Source organism: Grammomys surdaster, unplaced genomic scaffold (genome assembly GCF_004785775.1).
Source record: "Grammomys surdaster isolate TR1022 unplaced genomic scaffold, NIH_TR_1.0 313, whole genome shotgun sequence".
NCBI lineage: Eukaryota > Metazoa > Chordata > Mammalia > Rodentia > Muridae > Grammomys > Grammomys surdaster.
Genome location: NW_021604732.1, coordinates 2,668,461 through 2,694,585, shown reverse-complemented (window position 1 = coordinate 2,694,585; position 26,125 = coordinate 2,668,461). Strand labels below are relative to the sequence as shown.

General features: G+C 45.2%; 1 protein-coding gene across 2 annotated transcripts in view; it reads right to left on the bottom strand.

The window, feature by feature from the left end:
* Window positions 1-9,345: 9,345 nt before the first annotated feature.
* The window catches only part of Itk (IL2 inducible T cell kinase), a 61,005-nt gene continuing 44,225 nt past the window's right edge, over window positions 9,346-26,125 (bottom strand). For both annotated transcript variants that reach the window (XM_028777654.1, XM_028777655.1), the window contains exons 9-17: window positions 25,446-25,528; window positions 24,070-24,200; window positions 23,618-23,692; window positions 21,703-21,874; window positions 20,106-20,322; window positions 18,905-18,969; window positions 18,702-18,820; window positions 15,659-15,816; window positions 9,346-11,793 (exon numbers count right to left, since the gene is read on the bottom strand). In XM_028777654.1, coding sequence (XP_028633487.1) covers window positions 11,722-11,793; window positions 15,659-15,816; window positions 18,702-18,820; window positions 18,905-18,969; window positions 20,106-20,322; window positions 21,703-21,874; window positions 23,618-23,692; window positions 24,070-24,200; window positions 25,446-25,528 — 1,092 coding nt within the window. In that variant the 3' untranslated portion in view covers window positions 9,346-11,721. The remainder of the gene's footprint in view (window positions 11,794-15,658; window positions 15,817-18,701; window positions 18,821-18,904; window positions 18,970-20,105; window positions 20,323-21,702; window positions 21,875-23,617; window positions 23,693-24,069; window positions 24,201-25,445; window positions 25,529-26,125) is intronic.

Genomic DNA, 26,125 nt, shown 5'->3' with positions numbered 1-26,125 from the left:
GGCCCGCCGAGCCCCGCCCGCGGCCCCGCCCCTCCGCCCGCCGCGGCTCCTCCCCTGGCCGCGGTGCCCAGCCCCTTCGCCGCCGCCGCTGTCACACAAAGAGCCGGAAATGGCTGCGGCGAGGGGCTCCATGCGCACCCCTGACCTGCACCCTCCTGCTCCCGGGCCCGCGCTGGACCCATACCTTCCAGCCTTAGAGTATCCAGCCTCCCGACTCTGGAGGTGGAGGAGGGACGACTTTCCTGCTGCCGCCTGCATCACCAGCGACACCTGCCACACCAGAAGGAAGGAAGCTTCCGCTCCTTTCGCATCTCCCCGGTGTCAAATTATTTTCAAGTAGTCATTTATTCACCACATCTTTATCGACTACCTGTTTTGTTCCAAGAGCCCAAAGCCAGGCATGCACTAGTGTACAGTAGAGCCCCTGCTTGCTAGGAGCTTATTATTTGCCAGCATTAACTGACCTAATAGAAATCGAGCGATAGCTGGTTTCCCAAAGAAGGGAGCCGGCTAAGTGAGGGGTTCAGCCCTTCCACCAACTGACCTTGCTCCTTAGTGCTCCACCTAGGTCAAGAATAACTTCCCAGAAGGCATGGGCTCAGAGGGTGAAAGCGCTTGCAGCCAAGCCTAATGACTTGAGTTTGATTCCCAGAGTCCACAAGGTGGAACGAGAGAGACAGCTCCTGTATATTGTTTTCTGACCTCCACCCACATGCATATATGCACATTACACACACACACACACACACACACACACACCATGTACACACACAATAAGTAAATATAATAATTTAAAAACAAAGCGAAACTTCTATTTCCTTTCCATTTTTTAGAGTAGAAAGCTACAGAAATCACATATATGTCACATGATCCTCAGAATTTCAGTCCACAGTGACTGCAGATGCTTATGAGCGAGAATCCTAATTCCTTGGGGTTTCATTATATTTACACACACACACACACACACACACACCTTGTCAATCCCATTTAGGTAGAATTGACTCGTGGACAAAATCATGCTATGCAAACTTGTAGGCAAACCTAGGAAGGAGCTGAGGGGACAAGAGCCTTTCTTAGATGCCGCTTAGGGCTCTTCAAAGAATCCCTTGCTCCTTGATACATAGCTCAGAGACCTTTAGATAGAGATGAAGCCGGCTGCATTCAGTCCTGACCTGTACACACCCCAACACGGTGCAGCTTTGCTTGGGAGACACAGTACCTGCAATAAAGGGAATAATAGTTGCTCTGGATACTTAAAAAAAAAAGGATTTATTTTATTCTGTGTGTATGGGTATTTTGCCTGCATGCACATATGTGTGTACCACGTGCATGCATGGTCCCATGGCTACCCTGGAACTGGAGATACAGACAATTGTGAGCTACCATGTAGGTGCTGGGAATTGAACTCTGGTCCTCAAGAGGAGCAGCTACTGCTTCCAACTGCTGAGCCATCTCTGCAGCCTGCCCTGGGTACCTCTTAGGGCAACTAATTGGAAAGTACTTGAGACTCTGATTTATGTATATAGCAGTAAGGAATAAAATCTTGGGTCATGAGAACTTTCTGCAGTGCTTGTCAGACTCCACAAATCTGGACTTGCACAGTTGTTCCCTGTAAATGGCTATTGCTAGAGAAACCACTGTGTTCAGATCTTAGGAGAGGACTTGAGAAGACTTAGCTGCATCTCGAATGCTTCCCCCAGGGCTCAGAATTCACGATCCCCTGTGGTTTGATGTTACATCACTTGTCTAATTTAAATTGCTATTTCAGAAGCTATGACTTACATATATAGCGACACACATACATTTTTCCCCCTCTGATGCCATGTGAGAAAGCTGCGGGGGTGTTTGTGGGGGATGGCTTTAAAAACAGAACTCAGGTTTCTTCTTATTTTAAAATTCAGGGTTTTTTTTTCACCGTGATCCTCAGAATTTCGGTCTACAGTGACTTCAGATGCTTATGAGAGAGAATCCCAATTCCTTGGGGTTTCATCCTAAAGGGCAGAGTATTTGGGGTGTTTATGTTCTCAGTGTCATATTCCTCCATGTTGTTCCTTCTTTGTCTTTTCACTTTTCAGAGAGAATTTGTTTGGAAACAATAACATAAAACAACTATTAGTATATATGTGGCTATGTGCTATGCAATTTTATTTTCCCTGGTTGTTGGGTTCTGCCTGCCCATAGAGAAGATGCAGCATGGGCTCTTACACTAAATGCCAGAGATTTCATATTTGAGTTTTGCAACCAACTGAAGAGCAATCTTAAGTAAGAAGTTTTACCTCCCTCTCCTGGTTTCCCCATCTATAAATTTAACTAGCTTGGCTACACTCCAACATCCCTCTGCATGTAGAGAATTACATAAGATGAAACAGAGGGTGTTTGCTTCTCAGAGTAAGAGTGCTTCATTAGCGTCACACTGCCCTTGGGATGGAGCCCAGCCTCTAGGGTGGCCTCATAGGGACCTCATGATCTATGATCTGTCAGGGTTCTTCCCATGTGAACAAATTTGCTATGATTCAGCTAAAAGGATCCTGTTAGTTCCTTAAAGCTGATGTGTTCCGTCTGACCCTTGCACAAGTCAAGCTTCTTGCTTGGAAGATTCAGTTCTCCGGTTCCATCCTTCTGTGCTTTCTCCCAGGTCACCTGCTTGACTTTTGTTCATCCTTTTGGTATTTGGCTTGCCGTTAGTTACTCCTCCCAAATCCCTCCTTTGGCTGGGCTAGGTATAGAGTCATGCTTTAGGCTTCTGTAACTCCCCGGCCGTTCTTCATCCTTCTTATATCCCATTTACTGTTCTGTTGTCATAGCTGTGTCTACATCTGCCTGCATCCGTCAATTAGACTTTATCAGAGAGAGAAGGGACGTCTATGTCTTATATCTTGAAGTACCCTCAGAACCTGGCACAGAGTCTGGAAAATAGCAGTTCAGAAAAATGGGTTGAATGAACTGCTCAAGGCAAACCCTTACACCTCACCGTTAGAATTCGCTGTCTGTCTGCTACCCTCAGATTTCCTTCATGTCTCAGCTTAGGCAGTTCCATCAGCAGGGAGAAGATGGGGGCTATCAAGCGAGAATCGCTCTGCTGTTTGCAAAGCTATGGGTTATATAGTAGGGTCCCAGGGATAGCAACAGTGCTTGCCTGTAGAAAAGGCTCCACTGAGAGACACGGCTTCATGGCCACCAGTGGTGGAAGGACTTGGATGGGGAAACAATATAATAACTATTACCCAGAGCATCACCTCATTTAACTTCCACAAGGAGAAATTATTAGGAGAAAACTATTAGGAGAAAACAACCACATGTTTCACTTGATAAATGAAACTGAGACCAGTTAAGGACCTTGCCCAAGGTAATGAATCCAAACCTAAACTGTCCTCTACAACTGCATCCTTCGTTCCCCTTTCCCAGAGAAAAAAACCCTCTGTATTCATATGGTACCTTACTCCAAAAACATTCTTAATGTTCATTGCTGGTATAGGGTGTATCAAAGCTAAAACATAAAAGAGCTGATATAGGGAAAGGCGTTTGTTGCCAAGTCCAAAGATATGAGTTCAATCCCTGGGACCCACATGGGAGAAGAAGAGAACTGATTTCCACGAGTTATCATCTGACCTTTACATAGGTATGGTATCACAGATGGGACCCCTCATGTATATACAGTAAGTAAATATAATTAAAAGTAAAAATAATAAAATCAGTGAAGAATTTTGTAAGAAGGAAGAAAAAAGTGTATAAATGCAAAATGGAGGCAAAACTAATTATAATTCCAAACGGAAGAAACAAAGACACCACCGTGTACTCACTGTGGCACTTTGTATTTGGTTCTAAGCATTTACACTGCTAGGAAGCAAAGAAACACTTCATAATCAGTTATGTATTTTAGATTGGTCACTATATAATGCTCTGCATTGCCCCAGGCCCACAAAGGGAAAAAGTTACAGAACGCTGACTAATAACCAGGCCCTAGATCTTTCTCTAGGGATGTAGGTTGCCTTAGTGTTTTTTAGACTCCAAAAGTATTTGCTAAAGGATATATTTGCCCAGAGTTGGTGGCACACACCTTTAATCTCAGCACACAGAGCCAGGGGCAGGGCAGGGGCAGGGGCAGGGGCAGGGGCAGGGGCAGGGGCAGGGGCAGGGGCAGGGGCAGGGGCAGGGGCAGGGGCAGAGAGGCAGGTGAATCTCTGTAAGTTCGATGCCAGTCTGTCTATAAGGAGAGTTCCAGGACAAGCAGGAGTCAGAGCTACACAGAGAAACCTGAGAGAGAGAGAGAGAGAGAGAGAGAGAGAGAGAGAGAGAGAGAAACAGAGAGAGCGAGGGAGGGAGGGAGAGAGACATACATACACACACACACACATACATACACAGAGAGAGAGAGAGAGACAGAGACAGAGACAGAGACAGAGACAGAGACAGAGAGACAGAGAGAGAAAGAGACAGAGAGAGAGTTTTCACATTTCACCTGATATTCACTGACTGTCAGTGACTTATTTTACGGTTGAGACATTGCTACTCAATCCACCTGAAACGCACACCCTCCCTCCATGCTCCACATCAAGAGGCCTAACCTTCCTTGAAGCTCTGGCCTTGATGGTAAAGACTTCATTGTTATTTAAACGAACCCTACTTAGAAACTCGGAACCAGACTGTGAAACCACAGCCCCAGGTCCCCTTGCAGCTCAGAGGCTGGTGGCTCTATAATGCTGTCACAGAATGGTTGTGAGCACTGGGACTTGGAGCTAGCCAGGGCTGAGCCCAGACTCCCATTCTTCTACTTACTAATTGTAGGACTGTAAGTGATTTCCACTGTGTCACTCCTAAGGTCTTCGAAAATCCAGCCACATTTCAAATAGTCACTTTGTGACTCTCCTTCCACTGTCCTAATTTGAAAGTCTTCTCTGGTCCCCAGTAAAATGCCTTGCCCATCCTTTTAAACCCCCCCCCCCAACATAGAACCATAGTTGTTGTCTTAGTTACTATTCTATTGCTGTAAAGGAACACCTTGACCTTGGGAACTCTTACAAAAAAGAATGCATTTGCATGGGGGCTTGATTCCCGTTTCAGAGGTTTTGTCCATTATCATCATGGCAGGGAGCATGGTGGCTTGCAGGTCACTGGAACAGCAGCTGATCTGCAGGCAGCAGACACAGAAAGGGACTGCGTCTGGCATGGGCTTTTGAGGCGTCAAAGCCCACCCCCAGTGACACATTTCCTCCACATATCCACTAAGGCCACACCTCCTAATACTTATAATCCTTTCAAAGAGTTTCCCTTCCGAGTGACTACCCATTCAAGTATATGGGTCTCTGTGGGGGCCATTCTAAATCACCACAGTAGGTGAATATGCTTCGTCAAATAAGTTATCTCTACATTGCTGCTAATAATATCTGCATAATTCCATTGCTCTATAAGCCCAAACTACATTATTTCTTGGGGAGAAGCTTTTCTAAAATGCTTTAAAATTTTTTTTTTTTACTTATTTTCGTTACATCCTGCTCACTGCCCCTCTTCCCAACCACCCCCTCCCATAATCCTTTCCGCCTCCCCCCTTCTCTGAGCAGTTGGGCTCCCCCCACCCCCCGGGTATACCTCCCTTGTTCTTCAAGTCTCTGCAAGGCTAAGTACATCCTTTCCCACTGAGGCCAGGCAAGACAGCCCAGCTAGAACATATCCCATAGACAGGCAACAAACAGCTTTTGGGACAGCTCCATTCCAGTTGTTTAGGACTCACATGAAGACCAAGCTGCATATCTGCTACATATGTGTCGGGAGGCCTAGGTCCAGCCCGTGTATGTTCTTTGGTTGGTGGTTCAGACTCTGAGAGCATCAAGGGTTAGTTGACTCTGTTGGTCTTCCTGCAGACTTCCTATCTCCTTTGGGGCTGCAATTCTTCCTCCTATTCTTCCATAAGAGTCCCCAAGCTCTATCCACTGTTTGGGTGTGGGTGTCTACATCTGTCTGAGTCAGCTGCTGGGTGGAGCCTCTCAGAGAATAACATGCTCCTCCTGTCTGCACGCATAACAGAGTATCATTAATAGTGTTAGCCACTAGTGCTTGTAATCGCTACATGCCATGCAATGGGTCTCAAGTTAGGCTGATTGTTGGTTGGCTATTCCCTCAGTCTCTGCTCCATCCTCATGCCTGCATTTTTTGTAGACAGGATAAATTGTGGATTGAAAGTTTTTTTTGGGTAGGTTGGTGTTTCTATCACTCCACTGGGGTTCCTGACTGGCTACAGGAGGTGGCTTCTTCAGGTTCCATATCCCAATGTGGTGAGTTACAGCTAAGGTCACCCCCATAATAATAATGTTTTTATTTAATTTTTGGGACAACTTCATACATATCTATGGTGTGTTCTAATTACTGTCTTTTATCTCCTTCCTGTCCATCACCCCTTCCCTTCCTTCCAAGTCTCTTTCCCACAGTCATGTCTTTTTGCTTTGTTTTGTGACCCACTGAGTTTAACCAGGGTCATCTGGGTGACCACAGGTTTGGAACTGTCCATTTGAGACCTCATGCATTTCCTAACGGGTATATAATTAAAGACAACATCTATCAGTAGCCCAGAGTTCAGCAAGGAGTTCCAAGCAGGCCCCTCTCTTAGGAAGAGTCTTATTTCTTCCATCAGTTCTTTGAGAATCTCATGCAACGTGTTTTAATCACATCCACCCCTCCCCCACTCCTCCCAGATCCATCCCTTTCCCTCCCGCCCTTTTTGGTTTTCATCAATCAAGACCAATTTGTGCTACCTATGAAATCTTGGATGTATGTGACCTTCCCCTGGAGCGTGGGACAACACTTTCAAAGTTTTTAAAACGTGCCTGGCAGCTATTAATTGCCAATAACTCCTTTGCTTGAGGTGAGACTTTACATCTGCTTCCCTGCTCTATGCCAGGCTTTGGTCTAGATTGGGCTTGCATGGGGCTTGCTCATGCTGTCATAAGTGCTGTGAGTTCATATGTGTAGCTGCTGTTATGTCCAGAGGGCACTGTTGTGTTTTAGTCACCTGCCGCCCCTGGCTTTTTAAGTCCCCCATCGCCTCTTTCACAATGATCCCTGTGAGAAGAGGTAACGTGATATAGACATCCCATTTGGGGCTGAGCATCTGCAGTCTCTTACTCTTCGTCCCTAGGCCAGTTGAGAGTCTCTGTGTTAATCATCATCAACTGCAAACAGCAACCTTTTGGAAGGGAGTTGAGAGATGCGTCAATATGTTTCTGCACCAGGTGGGTAGGGTAAAGAGTTCCTGGTGGCAACCAGTTTGGGATCTAGCAAGTTCAAATGGCTCTAGGGCCGTGTCAGGTTGCTGCGGGGAGAGTTGGATGGGGGGGGCTGGAGTTGGACCTTGATGTCATCGTTTAAAAACTCAAGACACCTACCCACATTCATACAGTGCCTACATCACTCTAGGTTCTAGGGAGTAGGCTTTGGTGCACTAAACTTCCAGTACCTCCCTTAAGGCCGTTACAAATTAATATGAATTCTAACCTCAAAATACATGCTTACCATGCAGATATGGCTTCATCCTCTAAACTCACTCCCCATCTTAGTTCTTCTGTCTCTTCCTTAGAACGGTGAGATTATGTGCTGGGAGACTCAGGGAGAAGGGAGCTTGCAGGAAGAATTCTGAGGAACAAAACTGTTCAGCCTCCATTAGAACTTTCCCGTGTGATTAGATCTTACTCAGAGACCAAGCCCAGAACTGAGTTCTCCTCACAGCTCAGTGGAAGACCGATGCTTTCCTCCCCATGCGTAATGACCCATAGAGAAGGAACTGATGCTGTAGTGGACTTGGGCATCTGTGAGCTGAGACACACCCAAAGCATGATAACCAAGCTTGTAATCCATGGGAATTTGAAGAGTAACTACTTATTACTGTCAGCAATGACCGAGGACCTCTGAATCACCATCACCCACACAGCAGACAGTGTGTAAGTATGGTCAGTGGCCCGGCACTGTGAGCAAATACCAGAAACAAATTTGAAGACTTTGCTTCTCTTCCATCATCACCTTTCTCAATTCAAAGCTATCAGAGAGTATTTTAAATGCAAATTTGATTCTCTTTTCCTGATCAATGAGATTTTTACTTAGAGGGTAGAATTTCGATCAATGTCATTTTAACCTAGACAGTAAGAGTTCACCTTCCTTGATTTTTAAAATACACCTAGATTTATAGTTTGTTTCAATTTAGCCACTGCTGGTCATTCTTGCCACCCAACAGCAACTGTGTGTGTGTGTGTACACACACACACACACACACACACAGAGAGAGAGAGAGAAAGAGAGAGAGAGAGAGAGAGAGAGAGAGAGAGAGAGAAAGATATGCCCCCGAAACAACTAATAACTTCCCCAAATAGTCTATTCCTTCAACTTGCAAAATACTTCTATTATTTCTACCCACTTGCTTTCCTAAAAATATCCATAATGTATTCCCAAAACTGAATTAGATGTTATATTCTCCATGGGAGTGCCTCTCAAATTTAGTGTGGTTCCTCCCTGGTTCTTGTTAAAATGAAGACTTCTCAAGAGGTGAAGATGAAACCTTAGACTTAGATTATTTGCTCATAACCTGGCTGCTGGTCCTCAGATGACAGTTTGAGGAATGAGTTGTCAGGAAATTTCCCCTATGTCAGCCTTGCCCAGACCAATTTTATCACTTTTTTTCCTAGAGTCTTCTTCACAGACAACACTTCCATTGTTATTTCAATTGCTATGTTCTAATCTTACAAGATGCTGTGCCTGACTTCTCGGCTAGGAACTTCTCGTCTTCTGTCTCAGTTTCTGTGAGCATCTGTACCCTGTGGAGTACATGACATTCAGAAAACACCTGATAATATATTGAGTACATGTGACATGTCACTGAGGGATAGGTAGTTTTGACTTGGAAAATATAAAACCTATTAGGTCTCAAACTCAGGACCTATTTAACATATCAAAGCGGACCTGGCCTCCAGGTTCTCCCAGCATCCCTCAGTCACTACGAGTTACAGCCTATGTCTGGCATACCCTGTCCCCACCCTAAACTTCTCCAGCCTACATGTTGGGCAATCCAACCATTTTGGTCACCCAGCTATTTTCTTCTACCCTTCCCTCCCCTGGCTCTTCCCTCTCTCCTCCCACCTCTCCTCACAGGGCCCAGCTCAGGGTCACGTTTACTCTGGACTCTTCCAGATGTCTCTGCCTCCTGCTGTCCCTCATATCTACAATAAACATTCTCCTCCATACCTAGGAGCAGCCATGTCTTTCCTTTTATTTCGTTTCTTCTTTTTTTCATTCAGAAACCATGTGACCATTTTTATTTAAGCAAATTGAGGTGTCAGCAACTTGGAATTTTAGTCACAGAGCCTATATTTGTAAAACATGTAGCTTTATTTTATTTTATCTTTTTGCCATAAGCAGCTATTGACTTGTGACCCCTACAGAGGGTAAGACATATCTGCAGTATTCTTATCTTGAACACAAGCAATAAATACTCTCCTGATTCAGGCATAAATACATAGTCCCAAACATTACGAATTGCAAGACCTACAAAATACATTTCAAACCAAAACCTTTCTGTGAACACAGGGCACCATTTACAAAAATGTAAGACAGAAACCAGCAAAAGAGAATCCCATCTTCCCAAGCAGGACACTGGAGTAATCGGTGCACACATGTCCATCAAAGCCTCCACGCAAATGAGGTTAAGAAAGCCAATATCACTGTAAGGGGCCAGGGGGCAGTCTCCTAAACCACACCACAGACATCTCTTAGTTCCAGTGTTTATCTTCTAGATTGGATGTCCCAGAAATCATTTCTTAATTAAGGGTTTCCAAAAGAGAATGTACAGTAGGCTGAGAAATCAACAGAGATGATTGTGGGCCAGTTGAGAAAGATCATTTTCTGAATGGCAGAGTTTTATCTGGACATGATTACAGTCGAAAGTGATGCATTTGAGTCTCAAGCCAGCCAAGATGCCATGTGACTTAGGAAGAGGGATCGCTGACTCTGATCATTTGTCTAGGAGCTTTGTCTGAACACCGCAGAAAAATCAAGTGTGCCTGGCACCAGGGAATTCTCCTTCTCACAAGAGAGCCAGCTCTAGGTTGAAGGGATAATTACAGGAAACAGCCTGCCGGAGACTAGTTGAAAGCACCTTTGAAGCTCTTGGACAAACAGCCTCAGGCGATGTGACGCTGCTAGGTTGGGAGAATGAAAGGGTTAATTTTTGAGTGGCTGGGGTTGTGAACTCAGATCCAGGTGAGGATGAAGATGGAGAGAGAGAACAGCATATTTCAATTTGGAGGGTCCCACTGCGCCCCCCAGTGTTCTGTGTAGGAGCAGCATGGCTGGGTGGTGGTACACTGCTTAAGGACTGACTTTCCTGTACTAACTTGCTGCGCAGTCCTGTCTCAGTAGGAGGCAGTGTTGAGAAGAGCTAAGAGGCTGCACTGGCATTATATTCGGGGAGCATCTCAACCTCTGTCCTTCCCAGCTCTGTCACTGGGGCCCAGCTGTCTGGCTTTTAAAAGACCAAGTTCGCTTTCTGTAAAACAGGAATAATACTGAATGGTTGGGTTGGTATGAACTGTGACTCGCCAGGAATAATCGGCCCACAGGATAAACCTATGTTACCTGTCCCAGTGCCAATCAACAGGGGACGTCTTGCACACTTTGGAAGCACCTCCCAGTGCTTGACTCTCTTTCCTTCCAGATAGTTTGTGCAAGAGCAAACTCCTCCTTCTTTTGCTAGGATCTTGAGAGCCTTGATGTGGATCAACCCCTAAGATGGATGAACCTCTAAGACCTGAGAGAACCCAAAGTCTCAAAGTCACACGGATCATCAGAGTGCTGCCCTATCTTGGTTCATGTGAGAAGTGCCGAGTGGATGCTGCTCCTGAGAGGTTGGAACAATGAACATTCTGTAGTCAGTGCCTCAGCATCCTGCACAGAACGGGAGATCCAGTCTTGTATGTGGCTCACCATGAAGCAGGGCACTGGACCAGTAATAATCTAAAGACTTCTTTTGTACCCGTTTCTTCCCTCCATCAGAGGCCCTCTCATTTCTGATCAACCTCACACACCCCATGATCCAGCCATGGGGCTTGGGGTCTGAATGTGTTGCCCACTCTGTCTACCCAATGGAGCTCACTGTGCCCCATCAAAGGGAGGTGGCAGTGTGCTCTGAAACCTTGTGACATCCGGCCTCTGGCACAAGCAGCCACTCCACCTCATGTGTGGCAGGAAACTGTGGCTGACAGCCTCGAAGTAGAACATCCTGGTTTAATCACCTCTTGCATTTCTTAGAAAAAGAATGATGCTTTCTTACTCTTCCATCCATAAAATGGGCATATTGTCTCATTTGGCCAAATTAAAGGTTACTTGAACTATTCTTAAAATAATTATAAAAGGAAGAGTGTGGCCTACGTCTGCCTCTCCTGATTGCTAAGAAGGGGAAGGGATGCTCCCGAGAGCAGACGATGGAGCTTTGAGTACGGCATGTGACAAGAGGCTGGGATGGGGTGGACACAGAGACACTGCTCCAGTTGTGGCCCAGCTGTTGGCTCAGCAGCTGGTCTCTGGCCTCTTCTAGGATGCTGCAGTTGTGGCTGCACAGGCGCTGGCACCATGGTCCAGGCATCTGTGTGTGGGGGTCCTGGGCTGGTGGCAGCTTTTAATGCTCTGGAAAAAGGACATTGTTCCTTCACTCAGGATTCATGGCTGCGGCTGGTCAATGAGTCCCTGCTAAGGTCCAGATTCTGCGATTTCTGCCAGCTGACTTAACAGCTGAGAGAAGGGTGGCCGGTCTTCTGGTTTCTGGAGAGTAACAAAGAGATCTCTGTCAGTTCCTCATACCTGTGCATCTAAGCTAAGTTTAAAGCAGATCTGGATTTAATAGCAGCATCCCCTCGAGTTCAAAATGCGATTCCACGCAGGCTGTACTGGAGGCAAGATGCCCCTCCTCTCTACGACATAGAGTCTGAGACCAGATGGCCTAGTTTTAAATTTGCAACCTGCTTCTTTTTAAAAAGGGGGGTCAAACCCAGAACCTTACACATGTGACACTGAGCTTAAATCTCAGTTCCACCACTCGTCCATTGTGTGAAACTGGACAGATGGCCAAAACCTCTTGGAATGTCAGTTTTCTCATCAGGAAAAAGGAGATGAAATCTAGCTCACAAGTTGGTTTTGAAGTAAACCATGCATAAAATGTATCCCGACAGCACTAAATAACAAAAAGGAAACATTTATGTTTAAAGCTCACACAGTATGTATAGGATGCATATAAGAAAAAATATAAAATTATGTTAAATCAGAGATGCTTGAAGTCAACACTAGTGCTAAGTTGTCACTTCTTCACAATGTGATCTACAGATTCAACACAACGTCAACCAAACCTCCCAGCACATGACTGCATGGTATAGACTAGCTGAGTCTGAAATGTATATGAAGAGACAAAAGTCTCAGAGAAAAAATACAACAAAGACAAAGGAAAGCAGAGTTGGGGGACTGATACTGCCCAACCTTGGGGTTTACTCTAAAGTTCATCACCAGTGTTGATGACACTGGTGAAAGGATAAACAATGGATCAGAGAGACAGAACAGGGGCCCAGAGAGACCCTGATGAGCATGGCAAGCAGACAATGGGACGAGTGACAGACAACAAGCAGTGCTGTAACTGCCCACCCACACAGGAACCAGCAATTCAAGTAACAAACCTAAGCTGCTCACAAAAAGTAGACCCTAGTCTATCACGACCCCAAAGGTGAAACAATAGGACAAGTTGTTTCAAGGGTAAAATGGGGGAGGCAGCCTTGATTAGGGGTGGGAAGTAAGTAATAGGGAGAGAGACAGTAAACAACACTAAGGATGTCTGGAAAAAGCCACCAAGAATCATATTATTTATTTACCTAAAGTTATATGCAATACATATAAGTCTGAGTATACATATATAGTTTAAATAAAGTTATACCACTTGGGCTGACAATTCCCCCCAGCAAGAACCACAGACTAACAAAAATCTAAATATTAGGCATGAGAAACTCCATTTAGAGTTGCTAGTCATGGGAGTCCAAAAGACTCCCCAAACAATATAGACTTGCTGTCGCCCTCAGTTGCCTCCCAGAAGTCAAAGGCAACTGCCTATTGCTGAAGACACTATGCACTTTGAACATAAGGAGCCAAGCTCTAACTTGAAAGCCTCCTCCCTTAGGTCTATCTTTCATTGCAGTGAAAGGTATTTTGGAATCTTCCAAGAGAGGGAAGCAATGGGCAATCCTGCCTAGCTATGACGCCTACAGGCCACATGACTTTGAGCATGGCACAATAACCCGAAGGATGCAGGAGAGGTACTCACATCCTGGCAGTAGCCAACAGCTCTCTTAATAGATTTAAAGATGACTCAAAAGGAGGGAAATCATGCCCGGTACTGGAAACTTACCCAACTACCTTGGGCTGGTGATGATCTTAGAGAATATCTATGACACTTTATAAACCAGCTTAATTCCTAACCGTACTCTAGATATCTATCTTAAATAGATAAGTTTAGCTTTTACTCCTCATTAAAGAAAAGAAAGAAAAATCCATTTGCAACAGATGGAGACTGTTATAGAAATCCACAAGTGGTATATTGTCCCAACTAACACATCTATAACATGACCTCTGTCCCTACAAGTCAGGAACATTGTGGAAGGGGATCAGTATGATGGCAAGCGCCAGAGGACCAGGAAATCTGTTGTGAGACTGTGTCTCCTGAAGTGATAGGGAAGTTTCACTCATGGTACCTCAACAATATGGCTGCCTAAACAAGATCTGAAGAAGTAGGACACCAATAGACACGCAAGCATGGAATGGGAGATTCCTACTGGGCCTCACCCCGGAACTGGGAGCTACAGGCACATGAGGAATGCTGGGAGTGGGAGTAGTCTTCCCCAGGGATGCGCCCCCTAAGTAGTTATCCAAGACCAAGTAGTCATCCCCCAAATATTTAAGCTTGTGTGTGTGTGTGTAGCTATCACAATTAAAAAGTGGCCATAATTTTGAGAAGGAGCAAAGATTTAAAAAAAAATAACAATAAAATTAAATTTCCATGAGATCATGTTGGAAGCGGTTTGGGTGACTTTGGTTTGTGATGAGTTGTTAACTACAACTTCAAAAGTGCAATTCATGGGGGAGGTGAATGATTCTGAGCTTGTAAAACTGTTCAACTGCTGTTCAGTAAGAGACCCTGTCCAGAGGGACAGTGAGATGGCTCAGAAGGCAAAAGCACTTGCTGCCAAGCCTGACAACTTGAGCCCCATCCCTGGGAACCACAGGCGGAAGGTGAGAACTGGCTCTTGCAAGTTGTCCTCTGACCTCCGAAGGCACATACTAACAATGTATGCCGCCCTCATGGCTGTACACACATGCACACAAAAAAACATAAATAATGAAATGTAAGTGGTACCAATAATGGTTTGCTGGTATCAGAGTTTGATTCCCAGCGCTCATGGGGCTGCTCACAACCATCTGAGACTACAGTCCCAGGGATTCTGAAGCCCTCTTCTCTCCTCTGTGGACCTGCATGCACGTGGTGTGCAGACACATCTACAGTCAAAACACCCATATACATAACTTTTTAAGTAAAACTTGACGATATTACTAAGAGAATGAAAAGATAAACTGTAGGCTTGGAGAATACATTTGCAAAACATATAATAATAGGATACGCTTTTAAAAGAAGTCAACTATAGGAAATAAACAACCCAGCTGAAAGGTGGGCAAAGATCTGAGCAGGCATTTAACTAAGATTACAGAAGGCAAACAAACATAAAAAGGTGTGCAACATGGCGAGCCACTAAAGGAATGGCAATTGAGACAACAGAAAATATAATTCTCCCCGTCCTCTGTAAGAATGGTGATGTCCAACACAACCAGTACTGCTATGTATGAGAAGCATCAGGACCAGGCATGGTGGCACACACCTTTAATATCTGCACTCAGGAGGCAGAAGCAGAGACTGGTGTATCTCTGTGGGTTCAAGACCTGGTCCATGTAGTGAGTTCCAGGAAAGCTAGGGCTACATAGTATCAAACAAACAAACAAACAAACAAAAAAACCCAAATAAAACAAAAGCACTAGAAGCCACTATTACTGCTAAGAATGTAAAACAGACTTAGGAAGACAACATGACAGTGTTTAGTTTTTTAAATAAACTAAACATAGTGTTAACATATGATCCAGCAACCACTCCTAGGCATTTACCCAGCTGAGTTGAAAATTTATGGCCATACATAGATTCACCTTAATAGATTCATTTGCAGTAGACGCTTATAGCAAGTTTACTCATAATTGCTGGAAACTGAAAGCTATCGAGAAAGTTCCTTTAGTAAGCACATGAATAAGCAGACTATGGTATGTCCATACAACAGAGTACTACTCAACAATAAAAAGGAAATAAACAATAAAAACCAAGAAACCACATATGCAGTACACACTGGTCACCACATACTGAAATATCATACTGTCCTCCATATGTATGTATAATGAAAACCTAATCATACATGTAAACACGTACAAAATCCTGCCTGTTTATTACGATCATTCTTGATTCCTATCCTTATAGGCCATGCCCTTTCTCTCGTGATCGAGGCCCTGAAACTGTGGTATGTATTATCCGGGGGGAACCTCCTTGCATACTGACCTCTTTCCAGCAATGATTCATGATCTGGTAGACATGAGAGGAGGCTAGGCGGGGCTTGTATAACCGAAAGCCAGTGCTGATGTCTTCCACCACCTCTGAATTGCTTCGGTTTTCATATGGGATTTTGCCTTCACTGAAGACTTCCCACATCAGTACACCTAGAAGCAACAGTGAGCAGAGCAACAGCTAAAGGGAAAGTGTATGAGTACCAAAGAGACTCATGCCCACAAACAAACAGGGCCCTTGGAGTGAGTATTCACCCACCGCTCTAGACCTCAGAAGTGCAGTATCAGGTCCACTCAAGCCTTACCAGGCTTTCCCTTAATTTTTTTTCATTGATTGATTGACTGCTCTATTTTAAAATATTTATTTAGTGTGTGTGTGTGTGTGTATGTGTGTGTGTGTGTGTGTGTGTGTGTGTGTGTATGCCATGTGTGTGCATGTGCTTGAGGAGTCTAGAGAAGGCCACCAGATCTGGAGAGGTGCTGAGGTGTATATGAAGCAAATGTATTTATGTCTAGACTTGGGTTTCATTTCCAAGCATTCTTGCTCTCTCCTACCCTCTCCATAGCTATAAATATGTATACATACACATATAATATACAAATATCCCAAATCTAAAGTCTAAACCATTTTTGGTGTCAGTCATTTCATATACAGAATCTTAACTTGTTTGTAAACAGTGAGGAGGAAGCATCTTCTCATGATACGTTTCCCACTTCTGCCATTCATAGAGAGGCTGCCCCAGCTTTGTCTTTATCATGTACTGACAGATCACAGGCTCTCAGAAAGGAGGGGAGGTTGCTGGTGTCCTAACCAGAGCTTTACAAGGGGTAAAATGAGAGGACTGGAGGATGGAGCTCCCCAAGTCTGATCCTCAAATACTCAATAAGAGTGAGTTCCTACACTTGTTCAAATGGGAGACTTCCTACTACCCTCCTCCTAGGGTCAGTAACCTGCAGGCTTCTCTGAGGTGCCCGAGGACCTGGAAATTCAGAATCTGACTAGGAGGAAGACTGTTCAGTATCCCAAGGTGCCAGGATTTCGAGTGAGGCGTCTTTTGAAAGTGAGTCGTTGCTGCTGTTGGTTAGTGACTGCTTTAGTGTGAACCTTCTGAGGCCTGGCCAAGGCAGAGTTCATAGAGGCTGACTTGTTCAGGAAAGCAATGGGAAAGCACAGACTGCATTTATGACAAAACCCACAGGGCTGAGGCAGGCAAGAGCCTCTTAGCTTGCAGGTTGCTGAGGTTTGCTCATGCTACTGTCTGCCTTTCTTTTTCCTTTCTCTTACTTTCTGTCTGTCCATCTGTCTGTCTGATTGTCTGTCTGATTGTCTGTCTGTCTGTCTGTCTGTCTGTCTGTCTGTCTGTCTTTTTCCCCTGAGACAGGATTTCTCTTTATATAAAAACCCTGGCTATCCTAGAATTCTCTCTGTAGACCAGGCTGGCCTGGAACTTAGAGATCTGCCTCTGCCTCCCCCGTGTTGTGGTTAAAGGTGTGCACCAGTGTGCCCAGCTGCTTCTACCTGTTTCTTCTGTTCTTCACCTGTCTATCAACCTCATTCTTGGACTCTCTTCAAATCACACATCTCAGGAAGGGATGCATTCTAGACTAACCTCCTGGAAAACACAGTAGACTATGCTAGGACTTCCCAAACTCTGTTCTGCATCTGCATTGGGTATGGCTTGCACTCTAAGCATTTTTGTGGGGCCCTGCCTTGGCAGTGTCAGTGGTTCTATCATCCACAGAGAGATGACCACACTTTGTGCCTAGCCTTCTTCTTCTATACTTGTGGACAGTTGTGCAAGGATGACACCAGAACAATTTCCTTCAATTCATTCTGTAACTTCTACCTGTTAACAGAGTAACAGCCAAGCCTGAAGGGGTGCATGTGTGTGTGTGTGTATGTGCGCGCGTGTTGAACTAAGGAACAGCATAGAAAGATTCATAATTAACAAGCTCTGGGCGTGTGGGAGTGGGTGCTCTAAAGTGAAGATTGCATCACTGGTTCTTACCCTGGGAGATTTGATTCACCCCATCTCCCTTGCTTGTGCCACTGACATTTGTGCCCTAGCAAACCTTTCATATGGAATAGCAAGGTTAACCAGAAGTAGTTTCTCTCCAAAGTGCCATCTTTACAGCTATCATATCGAAGAGGCTACTTGGTACACTTTCATGCCCACTGGTAGCGTGCAGAAATTATGAGTTAGGCTGACACCAAACCCAGCAAGTTATTTAGCCTTTCCCACATGTTAGCATCATTCATTCATTCATTCATTAATTCATTTATTCCCACCAACTGTAACTGTCTTTGTTCTCCCTCTAACTCAGTAACTCTTGTTCTCTGGACATAGTTGAGTTTTCGAACTTTTGCTCCTACCAGGGACACGGCTTCATGAATATTTGAGTGGAGACATTTGTTGAAGAGTTACTTCTAGAAAAGCCTCTCCAGAGCATACAAGGTGAAACAGACCCTTTCCCCCAGCCCTAGATGCTCTCTGTACCAAAGCAGCTTTGAGTCACACGACTTAGTGACCCAAACTCCACTGCAGCTTTCATCTGCTATCTTGTGTGACAGTCATCTGACTCCTCTCCCCAAAGATTTAGCTTCAAGAGGACAGAAGTCTCTTCTGCCCTGTGCCCTCCTGCTCCTCAGCACAGCGCTGGAGTGTAACGGACACTGGAGTGTAACGGCAAACCACTGTGGAGTCACAAAAGCTTACAGAGGATTAAGTATGGGAGTGCTGGACTCAGCACCATCCTGCTTTCAAAGGCTTCCTCTTCCTATCTCCGGACTCCTCCAGCTTTCCAGCTCACAGTAGCTACCACAAGACTCCCTTTCCACTATTATTTTTAATTTCCTAGCTGTTCTAAAGAGATCTAGAAATAAACGCAACAAAAAGAGCCCGTTTGAACATTTCAGGCTGTTCTCATGCAGGCCCTCAGTGGGTTCTTTCTCCACACAGGGGTCAGAACAAAGTAGACTTGTTTGCATTTGAGAAAGTTCCAGATCACACAGGGGTGGGCTCAGTGTGACCACGTACCAAACGACCACACATCTGACTTGCTGCTGTAGCGACTGAAGGAGAACACTTCTGGGGATGCCCACTTCACTGGGAATTTGGTGCCCGTGGAGCTGGTGTATTGATCATCAAGGACAAACCTGGAGAGAGGCGAGAAAGAGATCAGAACGGTGCAGGGCTTAGTCTTTTTCCTGACAGTGGCTGTCACCACACCCCTGCATTACCTTGTCATCCCGAAGTCGGACACCTTGATGACCTGGTTTTCTCCCACCAAACAGTTTCTGGCAGCCTAGAGTAGAGACAGGTAGGCAAAAGAGAAATAAAGCCATGGGTGGAGGGCCAGGAGAGGAAGGGACCCCGTCACTAAACTTGGTTTCTCTGCGTTGCTGTACAGTCTGCCGAGCCTTATAGATGGTGAGCATCACCAACAGCCTGCTGAGCGAGCTGGAGATCCAGTGAGCGAGCTGAATGTGCAAGGCCTTTCCTCAGGATGAGGAGTTTATTTTCTAATTATTAGAGAGATCCAGCGTTGTCCAGCCAGTAATTCGCTGGAATTACTGACACAGTGGGCAAAAATGAATTTGGAGCCGTCTGCAATGCCTCCCAAGCGATTAGTATGAAAGTGATTAACATGAAAGCCAATTTCCTTAAAGTTATCCTAAGTAGGGAGAGTACCTGGCCCCTCTCAAGAACCAGTGGGTCTCACTGAAAAGGACTTCCATGTTCATCTGGGGACTCACATGTATCGTCATGATCCCCACCTGTTAGAGGTTCCCAGGCTGCCTCTCAGGTTATGTGGTAGAAAAACAGTGCTTCAGCCCAAGTGCCCATCAATGAGAGAAGGGGTAAAGAAAAAGCGGTGTGTGTAGACAGGCATGGGTGGGTGGGGAGGGGTACTCAGCCACAAGGAGGAATGAAATGATGCCACTTGCTGGGAAGGGGGATGGAACTGGGGAACATCTGGTTAAGTGAAATAGCTACCCTTAAGGACAAACAGGATTTTGGTTTTTTTCATACATGAGGTCTATATTTAAATAAATAAATAAACAAAGAAAGAAAGAAAGAAAGAACAAAAGAAAGAAAGCATGCAGGTAGAAGTGGAAGTGTTTGGGACGAGGAAGCGAGCCGGTGAGATCAGGGACAAGAGTGGTGGTAAGTCCCACGTTGGAAGAATGTGGATTGAAACTCTGAGGGCACATGTTAGAGAAATGGCCAGGTGTAGCTCAGATCTGAGCACTCTTGAAACACTTCCCTATCAGGGACCTCCTGAAGTGGGTGAAACAGGAAGAGGCTGAGGGGAGGGAAGGCCACGTGGGGCAAGCTACTTAATGATGCTCTCTCAGACCTGGTAGAACTACATTTCAGGGGACTACATGTTCTTTTGTTCTGTACTTGAAGGTGTTGGCCTGCTGCACTTGCTCATACCAGGTCTCTGTGGATGACACACGCCTTTTCCAGGTAGGCCATGCCCTCACACACGTCCAGGCACATGCCCAGCAGAGTCTCTGCCGCAAAGAGACCCCTCTGACTTCGAAGGTAATCCGACAGGCAGCCGTGCTCCATGAATTCAAACACCAGGCAGATGGGGGCTTGCTCCAGGCATACCCCGTAGAGCTGCACCAGTTTGGGGTGAGACAGTTTCCTGGAAGAAAAAAGCAAGAGATAAGATAACTGAAATTCAGTATTCCCAACATGCTGACCATATGACGGCACTGAGGTAGACGACTGTCACTTCACCCCACTAAGGTTCTGAGAACAGAACCAAACCTCAGACCCAAACTAAACATGGTGGTGGGAATCAAGGTTTGGGTGGTAGCAGGGAGTCAGCTGGTATGAATGAAGATGGACAGAGGCCAGTGTGGGCTGGAACAGAGATGACAGACAGAGGCTAGTGTGGGCCGGAACAGAGATGGGTAGAAGAGGAGACTAGAGAGCCAGACATATAGCAGGTCTTAGAGACCATGCTGAAGTCCCCCTCTCTTCTTTCCTCCCTCCTTCCCTCCTCTCCATCTTTCCTCCGTCCCTGTCTCTCCCACGCCCCCTCTTTGTGTAGGGTGTTATTCACAAGGAATCATCAACCCCTCTGTTTATTTCTTTATCTTTTGTTAAGAATAGATTTTTTTCTCACACATCATATCCTGATTATGGTTACCCCGTCTACTCCTCCCCACCTCCCCCCATCTGTATCCATCCCTTTCTGTCTCTCATTAGAAAATAAACAAGCTTCAAAGGGATAATGATACAATATAATAAGGTAAACAAAAACAAACACATCGGAGTTGGACAAGAGGCAAATGGAAGGTAAACAGGCCAAGAGAAGGCGCAGGAATCAGAGATCCCACTCGTCCACATACCAAGGATTCCCATAAAAACATAAAGTGGAAACCATAACACATAGCAGAAGACCTGCTGCAGACCTGCGCAGGCCCTGTGCATGCTGCCTCCATCTCTGTGAGTTCATAGGCGCTTTGCCCACGCTGATTTAGAGGGCCCTGTTTTCTTTTTATGGTTGCATGTATGTAATATGTACTGTGTGTGTGCCTGTGCCGATCTCCTGGAACTGCACTAGTGAGCTACAAGGGCTCTTAACCACTTTTTCTCCAGCCCCCACCTTTCCTTCCTTCCTTCCTTCCTTCCTTCCTTCCTTCCTTCCTTCCTTCCTTCCTTCCTCCCTTCCTCTCTTTTCTTTCGTTTCTTTCTAAACAAGAGCTCTCTGGCCTGGACCTAGCCAAGTATGCTAGGTTGGACCTGCCTCTCTCCATTTCCCCAGCACAGTGGCACCAAGTACATGTCTTCATGTCGAGCTTTATATATGACATGAATTCTCCAGATTTGAACTTGGGTCTTTGTGCAGCAAGCACTTCACCAAAGGAGCCTTGGTCCTTACAAGGTTCTTTTTTTTGTTTTTCCTTGTGTAGTGCAAGTCTACTACTGGGGCATGACAATACATCAGAGTGGAATTTTACAAACATGGCCCAGAGCCTCCTTCCCAGCATGCCCGCACACCCCTGCTCTAACTCACATCATGACTTCCGCTTCCTCGATAAAGTCTTCTTCTGACATCGCCCCTTCCTGAATGGTCTTGATGGCCACCTTGTCCTTGTTGAGCCAGTAGCCGAGATGCACCAGCCCAAACTGCCCGCTGCCAATCTCCTGCACGAACGTCAGCTCTGAGGGTTGGATCACCCACTTCCCTGGAACAGAGGAAGAAGGAATGCTTTTAAGGAGGGCAATCAATAAGCTACAAATCTCAGAAATATATACAGCCTTATCTAGCCTATGGTCACTGTAATTCAAATATGGCTTAGAGTGTCATAGGTAGTTACTGTAACATAGAATACGGTTTTGAAATTGTCGCGATGTGGGAGGAGAGTGCAAGGAGAGAAAAGGACGATGGCGTTAAGTATGATAGAAGGTAGCAAGAGAATCATTACAGGGTCCCATCATTTTTTTTAGCTGCATGTGATTGAAAAGTTTTTATTATGATTTTTTTCTCTTGAGACAGACTCATCATCTAGCTTAGACTGGTCTCAAACTTGTAATCCCATTCCCTCAGTCTCTAGAGTACACAGAGATTTGTGAATATCAGGCCTATAATTTTATTGCCATTATGGCAGAGGACATTTTCTTTCCGTTTTCCACTTGTTTGTATTCATTTAGTGGCTCTCTGTGCTCACAGCAGTGAGCTAGGCTTTGACAAGAATGGAGCTTGAGGGTGTGAGCCCACGGGGGACTTGCGCAGAGGCACAAGTGAACTGTTTCTGGTAGTTATTTATTTTTTATTTATGGGTATGTGTATATGTCTGTGTGACTGTAATGCACATGAACACAGGTACTGAGAGAGGCCAGAAGACAGTATTGGATCTCCTGGAGTGAGTTATAAGTGAATCTGGGCACTAGGAAATAAATTTGGCTCCTCTAGAAAAGCAGTCAGCACTGTGAACTTTCCAGCTATTTCTCCAGCCCTGGGGCAGGCTCTTGATAAGTGTTTAATAAACAAATAAAAGGAGTTATGCCTCAGTTTTCCCACTGACAAGATAAGTGGGCTGACCAGATCATCTCTGGGATCCCATCCAGCAGGACACTTCAGGATCCAACAATTAGTAGGAGAGCCTTACTTTCAGAGGAGGGTAATGATCTGTTATGCTTTCCTGGTGCATGGTACAGCCACATGCCTAGCAGGCTGAGAGACAGACTCAAGAACAAACAGCATGTGAGTACCCACTGTATGCCACATGTGCTGGAGGCTGGATGTGAAGAGTTCATGGCAGTGTTTCTCTAAATATTTCCCTGCCCACCTAGGTCAAAGCTACCAGGCTGCTTGCTTATAATGTAGACTCTAAGACCATGCTCTCAGGGAGTGTTTTTGGTAAGCAGCAGGGAGTGTCCCGGGACCAGCATTTTTTTTTTTTTTTTGATAAGTGCTTGGAAAGATTCGATGCACACTGAAGTGTGAGAACCACCGATGGATACAACGTGAAGATTAGATTAGTCTCCTCTTCAAACAGCACATTTTGGATCAAGGAATGTGAACTGAGATGCCTTAGGTTCTAGTAGATAGTCAGGAAGGGAAGGTGTTTTGGAGGACAGACTTCAGAGTAGGCCCCAGGGCCCTGGAGGTAAAGGTCGTTTTTTAATTTTTCTTTCTTTCTTTTTTTTTTTTTAAACTGGTGCTGGGTATTGAACTGGGGACCTGACTCATGTTAGATTAATATTCTGCCACTGAGTTAAAGTCCTAGATCTCAAAAACTTAGCTTTATTAATTGTGTTTGGACACACACGTTTCTTATGCAAGTGCATATGATCACTCTCGTATCATCTCTCCAAGTCATCTGACATGTGAAGAACAGTTAGGCTAACAGTGAATTCTCTTAGAATTTGTCCTAGACATTTAGATATGTGAGTTTTAGCTCAAATGCCCAACATCTTCTGCTTACCATATCTTAGCCCTGCTGTGACAGGGGCTTTCTGCCTCCAGGAGCAAACTGGATACCGGAGTCGAGTGACCAAACCTAGGTTGATAGAAAAACCGAAGGCTGTGGTTAGGGCTTTGCCATGGCAACTACCTAGATTATACCAGCAGGAAAAGAACAGTATGTGAAATAGTACTTTCAAATCCCAAAGTTCTACCACAGCTTTCACAGAGCCCTTGAGAGGAGCCTTAAGCATAGGAGGACAGTGACATGGTGACCTCAGAGCAGGTGTTTTCCGTGGTAGGCATGGGGATTCCTAGGCATTTGGAAGTTTTTTGTTTCTGTTTTTGATTTGCACCTTGAGTTGCTATTTATGCCCAGTTGATGCTGCAAGAAGAACCCAGTGGGGACGCTGTCATTTCTTCCTAAGTCTTCTTGTGGGGAATTCCCTCTGGCTTGTTCCCCCTAGAACTTACCTCCTCCATTGTACTGGTGATACTGGATGAGGAGAGGGATGGAGTCAAACACATACTTCTCAGCCACGTAGTACCGCTTGGGGCTGTCATTTGTTTCTTTGATGTGATAATGTTTTATACAGGGGTTCTCACTTGAAACAGATGAACACACAATCATTACCAGGAAGCAGCAGTGATACATCAAGACATCTATCGGGATCAGATTCTCACTGTCTTGGTCTGGAAGCTCTCACTGAGAGGGCAAGCACCCAGTGTTTCAGTGTGTGTATAATAAGCCTTGGCATGTTGGCACTGGTGTTGGTGTTGTGTGAAAAAGCACTCTGAGGCTGCACCTGTATGTAAGTGCAAGGGAGCTGAGATGTATTGGTGTTGGTAATGCCACAGCTACAGCCAAGAGATTTGGGAGCAGCTCTGTATGTTCTGAGTACAAAGGAAAACCACACTGGGGACCCTCCATCCACCCTGACTGAATGCCTGCCATCAAGTTAATTGACCACAAATGCTAGTTTGTGTGTGTGTGTGTGTGTGTGTGTGTGTGTGTGTGTGTGTACTGATGGGATTGCAAACTAGTGTAACTTAGTATGGAGGTTTCTCAAAAACTAAAGGTAGAACTATCATTTGGTTCTAGCTCTTCACTGCTAAGTATGTACCAGAAGGACTCTGAGCCAGAGCAGCACAGGGATTTTTGACCATGCACATTTATAGTTGTACTATACAATAGCCAAAATATGGAATCAGCATAGATGCCCCTCAACAGAGGGATGGATAAAGAAATTGTGGTCCATATATATGCTGTAATTTTGTTTAGCTGTGAAGAAATTAGGATATTCACAAGCAAATGGATGGAACTGAAGATTAGTGTGTTAAACAAAATAATCCAGACTTAGAAATACAAGTATCAAATGCTTTCTCTCATACATGGAATCTGCATATAAACACACACACACACACACACACACACACACACACACACTCAGGAGTCTTTGGCACACAGGACTCTCAATATGGTAGACAGGTTTTATTTCTAGCATATCAAGAACTGGCATTTGCCTATTTCCCGTTGTAGATGAATAGACTTTCATCTACTCTATACATTACCTGGTATGTTCATCAAATACAGAAGCAAGTATGTGACGTCCTCAGAACTCTGCTATCAGGCTTTGCCAAAGCCAAGAAGAGGATCTGGTATCTACCCAGCTCTGTCTCTTATTAAATCTCTCTAGTGCTGCCCTCGGGGTTTTACCATTACAGGGGCATTGGTGGAAGCACACCATTGTTAGTGAGGCTCTGTATGATATATGGGTGGATCTTGCTGTGCCTATGCTGTCACACAAAAGCAGCTGTCCCCATTTCTCTGTGCCAAGTGAGTGGCATACCTTATGATGGCCTTGGTGAAAACAGAGACTGTGTATGTCCCGGGTGTCCTGGAATCTCGGACCATGAATGCTCCTTCTTTACCCTGGATTTGGGTAGAAAGAGTGAAAGGTTAGTGATCTAAAAACCAGACTCCTGTGCCTAGCTTCACTTTCTTGCTTTGGGAAGGAGGAAGCTCTGAGTGTCACAGAACAGACTTTCAGTAGTGCCAGCCACCATTTCAATTACACAGTTGTTCATGTGAAGTCCTATACGGATAGACAGACATGGGCCTTCTCCCTTACAGTGCCAGTGGGCACTGGACTCTATAGACATTTCCCAACCCTCAGTGTTGGGGTCTGGATACCATTACCCTCTTTGACAACAAGGTCAGCGAGTGAGTGCTGGAGAGATTTAGTAGATTTCCCATGGGTCTACAGATAGTGAGCAGTGGGGTTGGAGTTTGAACTTTGGCGCCTGAGCAAATTTGTTTTCTTGCTCCATGATGCTGCAGCCTCTTCTACACCTTCTTGTGGGTATGAAACTTATCCTGATCACTCCCTCAGTTCCTGGATGGGGCTTGATTTCTCAGGCCCTGCTCACAAAGCTGATTTCACTGAAGAACAGACTGAGTAACAGTGGGATGCTATTAGTTGAGAGAGAGAGAGAGAGAGAGAGAGAGAGAGAGAGAGAGAGAGAGAGA